Here is an 11134-nt window from a genome sequence, read left to right on the forward strand (position 1 = left end):
TGTGTGTGTAGGCGTCGTTGAGTCACTTCCGACCTAGGGTCACCCTATGTATTGATGACCTCCAAAACATCCTATCGTTCACAGCCTTGTTCAGGTCTTGCAGCCTGAGGGCCACGGCTTCCTTGAGTCCATCCATCTCATGTTAGGGCTTCCTAGTCTCCTGCTGCCTTCAACTTTTCCTAACATTACTGTCTTTTCCCAGTGAGTTGTCTTCTCTCTCGGGATATGCCCAAAGTACAATAGCCTCAGTCATTTTAGCTTCTAGGGAGAGCTCAGTGTATTCTGCCGAGGGACCTTTTTGGTCCTAACAGACTCTGAAGAGGCATCTTCTTCTACATGGAATATGTACCCTGGCACTGATACAAGTTCCTTAAGGGTAGAATTAAGATTAGATTCTATCCTGGACAGCAACCTTACATGAAATAGCATGTCAAAGACCTTCCACTAGGCCTGCCTGTGGCCCGTGCCCTGCCTCTTGGGAAGGGGAAGGCTATGTTCCACTTGTGGAAGTCTCATGAAAGTCCTTTAGTCCAGGGGTGTTGAACATGTGGCCCGGGGGCCGGATCAGGCCCACAGTGGAACTGGCCATCTCCTGCTTCCAGTTCTGCTGCTGCTGCTACATCACAGCTTGCTTCGCCAGACTCTCTTAATCACTCAGCCATTTCATGTTTTAACCTGGGTCCTAGACTCAGAACTCTGAGCATGAGATTTCTGCGGTGAATGTCAATAAATCAAAAGTAGGTTTGCAGCTTAAGGAGCTAATGTTTTAAGCATATTTTTATTTTAAGTTTAAAAAAAACTTTGTGTTTGTGTCCTTTATAAAGTTTATATCTCCGCTACCTGGCATTACATTTTATGACACACATGGCCCGGCCCAACAAGGTCTCATTTATGTCAGATCCGGCCCTCATAACAAATGAGTTTGACACCCCTGCTTTAGCCACTCTGTGGCCCTAACTAAACAAATGCAGAACTGGAACACAGCTATTCAAGAACACACCAGCATCTTCGACCTACCCCTACGGGTCGTCCAGGTCTTTAAAAAAAATGTAAGCCACGTAAAAAACAGGCAGCCCATTTCGCAAACAACAGCCTCTGAGCGGCCTTGAGTTCTGCACTGCTGCCATGTGCTCCATTGGCACAGGCAACTGAGATGAGATGGAACCAGCGTGATCATCAGCTGACTGCTGTCCACCAATCCCTCGCCATTTCTGCCAAGGAAAGAGGGTAGCTCACAGGGCACTGCAGCCTTCCTCACCCCAGCATGCGGGTAACCAGACCTGGCACCCTTGCTCTATAGCCTGCTGCCAGTAACCAGACCCAGCCAATAGCTGGCCTCAATTATTCACGAGCAAAGCTATGGAAGATCGGGTGACAGCCGCAGCTCCTCACACCAGCCACCTCCGTTATTTCCATTCTTAAAAACAAGGAGTCGAAACTAGAAGGACCGAAGCCAAAGGTTCCAAAACGATGCATCAGAGCTCTGCTCAGAGGGCTACTTTTGCAGGGTTAGCCTCACCTTTTAGAGGGAGGCAAGCATGAGTGGGCAGCCGGGCTGGCCTGTGCATGTGAAAAGGGAGCTGCACTGACCCATGCCTGCCTGGTCTCCAGGCTGCTAAGATGTCAAGGGAGTCAATGCCTGACATCCAAAAGATGCCGGAGACTGCCCTGAGGACAGGCCATTTTCAGTCCCTCCACCCTATGCTCTCAGGCTTGAAAGCCATCCACCACCAATCCTGCCTATGTGGCAAGGGAAAGACTGTACCCAGGCAGGCACTGCATCCGGGAAACACCAGCGGTGCCCTGGCCGCATCCTTGGCAGAAGCCCCTTTCCAGAGCAAAGTGTTGATGTGGTAAGCCTTGACGTAAGGAGGCGCGCCTCGCCAAGACAGCTGAGCCAAGCACTTTAATGCCTCCGTGGCTATGCAGTTGCTGAATGCTGAGAAGACAAACGTTCTGCCCAGGGCCAGCAGTGCCCTACCACAGGCAGAAGCTCACACTGCAGGGAAGTCAACGAGAAGTACTCTGCTCTCGCATCCACTGTTTGATGGGTGGAACTTTTTATCTCGAGACCAAAAGATTCCATGGCTTTCTTGATGCACAAGGTTTTGAACAGGCAGCATGCCGAAACTGCAATTTAGAATCCAGTTACTCCCATGCCAGCTCTGCTAACCCGGGAGATAAGACGCCGTTTTTCTACCAGGCCGTTTTTAAAGTGTTTACCTTTAAGAACGGCCTGGCAGAGAAAAGGTGTCTTATCTCCAGTGTTAAGTGAATGACTGTTACTGTTTTTCACTGGAAGTCCTTGCATACTAACTTCTAAGCTCTGCTAACCCAGCAAAGAAAGTCTTAGCTTCATACTGTGCTTCATATGAAGCATCTTGGAAAGGATTGACTGATATGGGCAATTCAGAAACACGGCAAGCATTTATATGATCAACCAATGTATGACTTTGCATGAAAACAGCCCATGACTTCAGGTGCCAAGAATAAAAGTGGAAATGACCCTCATTCAACACCCAAACACAGAAGAGAAAAACATGAGGTGTGAGGTTTACATTGCAAAAGACTCCTATAAGATGCAGAATTTGTAGACGTGTCACTGAATGATACTGGATACCACTCCCAAAGTCCAGCACTGCTTTGCATTTGGATAAAGAGACCACAGAGCATCCATAAAGCTATCTTGCATCCCATAGAATCATAGAGTTGGAAGGGGCCATACAGACCATCTAGTCCAACCCCCTGCCCAGTGCAGGACCAGCCTAAAGCATCTTTGACAAATATTCAGCCTCTTTTTGAAAGCTGCCAGTGAAGGGGAGCTTACCACCTCCCTAGGCAGCTGATTCCACCTTTGAACCACTCTGACCGTGAAAAAGTTTTTCCTAATATCCAGCGGATACCTTTCTGCATGTAATTTAAACCCGTTGCTTCGGGTCCTATCCTCTGCTGCCAACTGGAACAGCTCCTTGCCCTCCTCCAAAGGACAGCCTTTCAAATATTTCAAGAGAGCAATCGTGTCCCCCCTCAGTCTCCTCTTCTCCAAACTAAACAATCCCAGGGCCCTTAGCCTTCCCTCGTAGGGCTCAGTCTCCAGACCCCTGATCATCCTCGTCGCTCTCTTCTGCACCCTCTTGATTTTGCCCACATCCTTTTTGACCTGAGGCCTCCAGAACTGCACACAGTACTCCAGGTGTGGCCTGACCAAGGCAGTATACAGAGGGGCTTATGACCTCCTGCGATTTCGGTGCTAGGGCCCTTTTAATACAACCCAAGACTGAATTAGCCTTTTTTTGCCAACGCATCACCCTGACTGCTCAAAATCTCTTCCACCAGTACTCACCTGTTCGGCAATAAGGATATGCATTCCATGCTTTCTCATGGATATTCAGGGCTCCCTCTGGGGCAATCATTTTCACAAAAGGGGGGACTTTGCTGCAGGGACAAGAGACAAGAAAGTTGCCAGTTTCAACTGGATGCCATTGGAGCACGTACACACACACACACACACACACACAAATGACAAGCTCCAGTACCTTGGGACCACTTATCTTTCTGTAGCCAGCAACAGAACAAGGACACCAGCTGGCAAGTGTTTTCCATGGAAAATGCTTTGTCCCTCCCACACTGTTAATACAAGGGATTAAGCAACACCCTAAAAAGGTCACACCGAGTCCAGAGCGGCAGCGTACGATATGGGATGCTGCTTCCAACTCAGCCCCAACCCGAGCCTGAAAGGCTAAACCCAGAGGTGCCGTGGAGCTCTAGCAGACTTGGGGGACCGACTTTCTCAGGCAACTAACCCTAGGCTGGCTCCCTGCCCAGACCAGGCATGTAGTCTTCTCCAGGAGCGGCAGATACGAGCCTACCACAGCAGTTTGAATCAGCCAGTCCACAGGACTTGCCGGTGAGTAGAAGGCCACCCTGCCCCACCCAGAGACAGCAAAGCAGAGTGGGGGTCAGTTATTCTCTGCGGCAGGGAGGAGGAGCGCTAGCTAAAAGTACAGCTAAGAGGAAGAACTTTCCTAGAGTAATGCAGGTGGAGCACTTTAGCAGGCTGCAGTGTGCAGGAGTCTTCACTTGGCAGTGCTCAAAGCCAGCTCGGAGAAACACTGGGACTCGGGTGGCCTCCCGGGCATGAAGTCTCCATTGCTGGTGGCAAGACAGCCCAGAACTTTGGCTTAAGATCTGTCCCTCTGGAAGCAGGTTGGGCAAAGTCCCAAGAAGGTCCCTCCCAACCAATGTTCCCTCTAAGGTGTGGAGTCTTGTGAGCAAGAATTCTACTTCGTGAGCCACTGGCATTAAAGTTGTGAGTGACCAATTTGGCTACTGCATCAATTAGTTTGCTCTGGAGCTGTCCTTCCTGAGCTAAGACAAAAATGTGTGAGCTGGAGGCAAAAAAACTGTGAACACTGCTCCCAACCCTCCAACAATAAGGCAATCACACATCATCCTGGGGCCAACCAGCCCTCTCCCCCTCATTACCCCCAAAGACCTGGAAGCCAAGCAGACAAAATACTAAATAGGCTACACCTCCTGCCCCAGAACACCAAGCGAGACTACTCTGGATACACTCTTGGCCAAGGGTTTTCCAAAATCCTAGCACATTTTGGCCCTGCGCCATCAACTCCTCTCGATGACGTACCTCTGCAAGTGGTAAATCTTGTGCGTGTACTGGCCGCGTTCTCCATCACGCTCATAGGGCTCATTCACCAGGACTTCAACCCCTTCTCCTCCACCCGTTTCGTTTTTGCTGGCTTCTGCCACAGAGTACAGCTGCCCCACTTGATACTGAAGGAGGAGTCAAATCACAATGTTATTGCGGAATCTGCAAGGTAGGAGGGAGGCGGAGAGGTAGGGCAGGACAGCACTGGGCTTAATGGTGTCGCTGCACACAAGCCACTTTGCAGCTCCATGGTGAAAGAAGAATCTGGACCGTACAGCCTACACATCGTGACCCCGACAAAGTTTCAGCAACAGGGGGAAAAGTCTTTTATCCTGCCCCATCCCTTAAGATCTTCACTGTATAGAACATAACTCTATATCTCCTGACTAGAGGTATTCCTCGACATTTGGAAAAGTGGACAGACACTCCCTTGCCTTTTGGGCAACAGAACTACTACCAAGTTGCAAACGCCCACTGGGATTCAAGTGCATTCCAGAGCTGGGGAAGATAAAGGCAGCCTAGTCTAGAGTACGTAACATACTGGCTTAGCCCCGCCTTGCAGGACAACAGAGCCCGACTCTCTACCTGGAAAGGGTTAGGTGAGCAGGAAGAAAGCAGCAAACGAGAACCAGGGTGGCATCGTGGTTAAAGCACTGGACTAGGTCTTGGACAAGTCATGCTGCAATAGCCTAACAGGGCTGTTGAAAAGATGGGAGAGGGGAGCACCATGTAGTCTGACCTGAGCACCTCAGAGGAACGGCACAACAAGAAGAAATCCTATCAGTAAACAAAAAGAACTGTGTGCCAACACTGTACATAAAAATCCAAATATTCTTATTATTTTAAGCAAATTAATGTGCACTGTATGCACATAAGGACTGTACCATACAGATAAATACACAAAATAACTTCTTCAAAGGATGAGTATGGTAGTTTCAATTCACACTGTTAGGAGCAACTCTTTTCAGTGTTCACATTAAGTCCACAAAAAATTCTTTCCACCCTACAGCTCTTCATTCTTTCTCTGATGTGAATGCTAGCTTACTCCAAACACATTTCCCATGTGCTTTCTCAAGGAACAGATCTGACTAAATGTTGTTCCAGGTAGATACTCTGTCACAATTTCAGCTGGGACATAGTCCTCTGAAGTGGGATTTGTGCTGAAAAGCTTTTTTGTAAAAGCTTTGAAGAAGATATTCTGTGTATTTATCTGTGTGGTACCGTCCTTATGTGCATATAGTATTACAGTGTGCATTAATTTGCTTAAAATAATAATAATATTTGGATTTCATATACAGTGTTGGTACACAGTTCTTTTTGTTTACTGCTCTCATTACTGTGTAGCTCAACCTTTTGTGTTGCTGGTAGAAATCCTAAGGTGAAATTTCCCATCCGGGCAGGCTTCGCTCTACTTGGGACCAATGCTCCTTCTAAGCTGTGAAGCCTTGTGAGCAAAAATTCTACTTTGTGAGCGACTGGCATTAAAGTTGTGAGCGAGCGATCTGGCTGCTGCATAATTTAGTTTTGCTCTGGAGCCATCCTTCCTGAGCTAAGACAAAAAATGTGTGAGCCGGAGGCTAAAAAACTGTGAGCTAGCTCACAGTAACTCAGTTTAGAGGGAACACTGCTTGGGACCTCCTGTAAAAGCTTTAGTGGGGGAAGATACTCGTTTCCAGGGCTTTTTTTTTGTAGAGAAAGCCCAGCAGGAACTCATTAGCATAACAGGCCACACCCAACAGCAGAAACTCATTAGCCTATTAAGCCACACCCCCATGTTACCAGAAGTGTGGTCATCCAGCCACACCCACCTTTTGCGTCTTATTCTGTTTGTTGTCAAAACCCTGGGCTTTTTTTGTAGCAGGAACTTATTTGCATGTTAGGCCACACACCCCTAATGTAGCCAATCTTAATGAGTTTCTGCTGTTAGGTGTGGTCTATTATGCTAATGAGTTCCTGCTGGGCGTGGCCAACTCAGGAGCCAGCCGGAACTCCGTTCCTGTGCGTTCCTGCCCAAAAATAGCCGTGCTCGTTTCCATAGTTCAGCTCCCGTTCAAAAACTTACACACTGACCTCAACACAGAGCAGATCCAAGAACAAAGCCCACGTTGGTTAAGCAGCAGCAGGTAGCCTATGAACGACTGTCAAGCCACACTGCGACTGACCATCAAGTGTTTTCTGTGCAAATGAGGAACCGTTGCTTTCTGAAGGATTGCTCCAACTCAGCAAGCCTCAGAGCTTAAGCAGAAAAGGCCAGTAAGAGATATCAGCAGCAGGAGCACATATCTCATAAATCCATTCTGAGGAGCAAGTGCAAACTGCAATACCGTTTGCCCTCGGCAGCTCCTGCTTTCCCCTCTCACACAAAGTCAATAGCAAAGCAAGAGCGGCAGGTACGAAAGCAACCCAAACAATGTGCCAAGGGTGCCCAAGGTTCCTGCTGCTAACACAACCTTCTTCCTGGGGAAAACACCCAGAATGAGGCAGAACCCTCGTAGCTTGGAGAAACGACGACTGAGGGGTGACATGATTGAGGTTTATAAGATTATGCATGGGAAAGAGCAGGTAGAGAAAGAGGTACTTTTCTCCCTTTCTCACAATACAAGAACTCGTGGGCACTCCATGAAATTGCTGAGCAGTCGGGTTAGAACGGATAAAAGGAAGAACTTCTTCACCCAAAGAGTGATTAACACATGGAATTCACTGCCACAGGAAGTGGTGGCGGCTACAAGCATGGACGGCTTCAAGAGGAAATTAGATAAGCATACGGAACAGAGGTCCATCAGTGGCTATTAGCCACAAGGTATAGATAGGGGCTCTGGGGCAAGTGATGCTCTGTCTTCTTGGTGCTTGGGGGGGTCAACAGTGGGAGGGCTTCTAATGTCCTGGCCCCACTGGTGGACCTCCTGATGGCACCTGGTATTTTTGGCCACTGTGTGATACAGAGTGTTGAACTGGATGGGCCTTTGGCCTGATCCAACACTGGCATCTCTTATGTTCTTAACCCAAACTCCACAGATTCACCACCTGATCTTTTGTATGCGCTCGGTGGATTAAGTGGCTGTTTCTGGTACACGTTTAAAGAAAGGTATCAGTATTTTTCATTACCCCCTCTGTCAAGGGCAGAACCAAAGGCTCGCAGATTCCAGTGACACGCTGTCCCCCCTCCTCCTCCGCCCAGAACTAGGCCATTCATCCGGTGCTCATCAGAACAGATACTAGCTCCCCAGCACGCAAATTATGTAAATCCTTCTGTGGAAGAACAACTACCTTAACCCAGCAGCGGATAAAGAATGTGCTGGCACAGATTTAATTTGCTTTGTCCACTCTCAGGGATATCTCCCAGATGGGTCTCCCGGGAATACAGAATAATGTGCGTTGCCAACAATGCCTCTCTCTGTTCGCTCACGCTCTCCGACACAAGTTAGAGCGTAAGAGAATCAGGCTGCCACGCTGCCATCTTCAACTGTTTAATCTGCTCTGTTATTTCAGATCCCCTAATCCCACTCATTCAGGGAAGCCAGGACCCAATAAACTGGTATGTTAAATAAGAGCGTGGGGGGGGGGGGGGGGGGGGCACTCTGAAGGAAATGCACAAGGAGACATTAGGGCCCCGATTCTAGAAAGGAGGGTGTGTTCCCTTCCTGCGAAGAATGCAGCTCAGTGGAATTCACCTGACAGCGCTCTCTGCTCTTTAGGCAGAGCAGTGTTTTGAGCACAACTGTGTCCTGTTTGTAGCACACCTTTCAGTACGGCATAAAATGTACAGGGCTGATGGGACACAGATGACCACATCTCTGCTTTAATTCTTCACGATTTGAAATCAGAGATGCAATCTCAATGTAAAAAAAAAGCATTCTCCCCTCCTACTGCAATGATTCGGCATACAGACTTCCAGTTAAGCATCACCACCTGAGCAGCTCAGGATCCAACGCAGCCAAGCCGCTGAGGAACAGCTTGCTACACAGAATTCTGCAAGAAAATGGAAAACCTCCATCTCACAGGAAGACGGGGGCAGGGATGGCACACAGTGAGCACAAACAACATGATGGGACACGTGGGCCCGTGCCCACAAAAGATGCAAAATCGTATGCTGTTGAAGCTGACTGCGACCAAAGAATTGGAGGGAGGGGGAGCTCCAAAGCTAAGCCTTAAATCCCCCTCTTGGTAGTAAGCCTATCCCCCCCCCCCAATCATAGCAGCCCAAACACCTTATCTTAACTCTCATGAATGGAAACACAGAGCAGAGGAAACATACCACCGGCTTCTAAATCCAAGTGCTGCGACTGCAAAACCATAAGGCAAAACGGATCTCTTTGCATAAACTACGGGACGGAATGGTTTTGTTGTGGGGAAGAGACTGGGAGAAATACTGTCGGCAGCTGAGAGCCTCAAGCCGGATCCAGTCCAAGTGCTCAGATTCTTTTTCCCCCCCCTTCTGATTGTCCTTGCTTGGTTCAGGGAGGCTGAAGGGAGAGGTTACCCAATGGTGAACAAGACTACTTCCTGGAAGCAAAGTCCTCTGGCCATGGCTCCCACTCGGCACCTGCACCTGCTCTTTCAAGGTCTGCGGCTACATTCAGCTGTTTAAATAAAACTGGGGGGTGCAAGTTTTCCTGAGCCCAAACACCGGAGTGAAAAATCTCAAAGAGTGCTTCACAGGGTAGGGTAATGGATGGTAATCAGTCTCCCCTATGGAGCCAGAAAAGCAGCACTCCTGCTCCATTCCATCCTACTCAAAGCCATGGGCAAATTCCAGGAATTGCCCGAGTGCTTCAACCAGAAGACGAATCGATACTAGGATGCTCGGACAGCAGGAAGAGGCGGGACTCGGAGCCTCCCTTCTCCCCTGAAGATGCATCACAAATGACTGATACGGGTGCGTACAATGTTCTGCTCTTCTTTGCTCCATGTCTCACAGGACAGAATCAGAGAAGACCAAGGATACCAGGAAGCAGGCCAGTTCAGCCCTTGTATGGACATTCTCGTTCCGCTGAAGTGTCGGAATGGTACATACTTCTTAAGTGCCCAGGGAAGTTGATGTATATTACCTAGTGATCTTTTTGTTCCCACACAGAGCTCAGGGTGACTGATATACATGGCCCTCTCTTTCCCATTTTATCCTCACAACAAGCGTGTGCAGTAGCGAGTGTCAGTACGGTAAGAGGTGCCCTGCTGGAGCCAACCAGCTGCCCTGCATGGAGATCAACCTGACATTGCCACTGGTACCCAGGAGTTTACCGCTTCTGCTCATGGAAGTTCCCACTGGTGACTGACCCAAGGTGAGCTTAGCAGTAAGATGGCAGAATGGGGATCTGAATTTGGGTATTCCAGAACCAAGTCCAACCTTAACTAATATACTGCACTGGCTCTTGTACATGGGTTTTGTTACAACAACCCTGTAAGGTTGGCTGATATGACTACACCCAACAGTAAAGCAGGAGTTTCATTGCAGTCATGATAGTAACAGAGCCGGTCCAACCACTTACAATGAACTCCCTGTGCATGCAGAAAGATTTGACTGTGAGTTAAATGAAAGAACACACACACACACAGTTTGGGGAGAACCGAATACCACATTTCTACACACGAGGTGCTGACAATGAACATAAGAAGAGAACTGCTGTATCAGAGCCATAGAATATCTTGTCTCACACAGCAGCCAATCAGTTCTCCTGGAGGGAGAACACACAGGTCATAGAGACCAAAACCTTCCCCTGATGTTGCCTCCTAGCAGTGGTAGTCCTACTGCCTCTGAATATAAAGGTTTCCTTTACTCATCATGGCTAGCAGCCATTGATGGACATCATGAATCTGTCTAATCCCCCTTTTAAGCCATTTTCATCAAGATATCCACTACAGATCCAAGATCTGGGATTGTACTAGATGACCCCGGAGGTCCCTTCCAACTCTATGCTGCGTTCAGGGGCACAAAATCGGTTAGCCCTGCCAGGCTCTAGGGATGTCAGACTGGCGGGAACCAGGGCCAGGGCTTTCTCGGTGGTGGCTCCATCCTGGTGGAACGAGCTCCCGGTAGAGATCAGGGCCCTGTGGGACCTTTTGCAGTTCCGCAGGGCCTGTAAGACGGAGCTCTTCCACCAGGCATTCGAGTAAGGAGCCACAGTGCACACCGGGGAATGTCCCTGTGCCCTGGCTTTCCAGCCTGAAACCTGGGTCCTACCATCGAAATCCTGACCTGTGCTCACCGCATAATAAATGCAATATATGGGACATCTAACAGTCACCTAAACCATGTTTATAAGAGCTACTCCGCTTGTTGCTTGGGTGTGTTCCAGCATTTTATGTATCTGTTTTTAATTGACTGTTATCTTAATGTAAATTATAAGTTTATAGTAGGTTTTATTGTATTTTACTGTATCTAACTGTATTTTTGAATTGCTTGTAAGCCGCCCTGAGCCCGCCTCGGCAGGGAGGGTGGGATATAAATCAAATCAATCAAATCAAATCTCT

General features: G+C 48.5%; 1 protein-coding gene across 1 annotated transcript in view; it reads right to left on the reverse strand.

Annotated features, from left to right (window-relative positions):
- The window catches only part of PITPNA (phosphatidylinositol transfer protein alpha), a 33536-nt gene that overhangs the window by 13287 nt on the left and 9115 nt on the right, over nt 1-11134 (reverse strand). The window contains exons 3-4 of the mRNA XM_015421867.1: nt 4646-4791; nt 3344-3435 (exon numbers count right to left, since the gene is read on the reverse strand). Of these exons, the coding sequence (XP_015277353.1) occupies nt 3344-3435; nt 4646-4791 (238 nt within the window). The remainder of the gene's footprint in view (nt 1-3343; nt 3436-4645; nt 4792-11134) is intronic.

The sequence above is a fragment of the Gekko japonicus genome, unplaced genomic scaffold (genome assembly GCF_001447785.1).
Source record: "Gekko japonicus isolate JY-2015 unplaced genomic scaffold, Gekko_japonicus_V1.1 scaffold21, whole genome shotgun sequence".
Taxonomy (NCBI): domain Eukaryota; kingdom Metazoa; phylum Chordata; class Lepidosauria; order Squamata; family Gekkonidae; genus Gekko; species Gekko japonicus.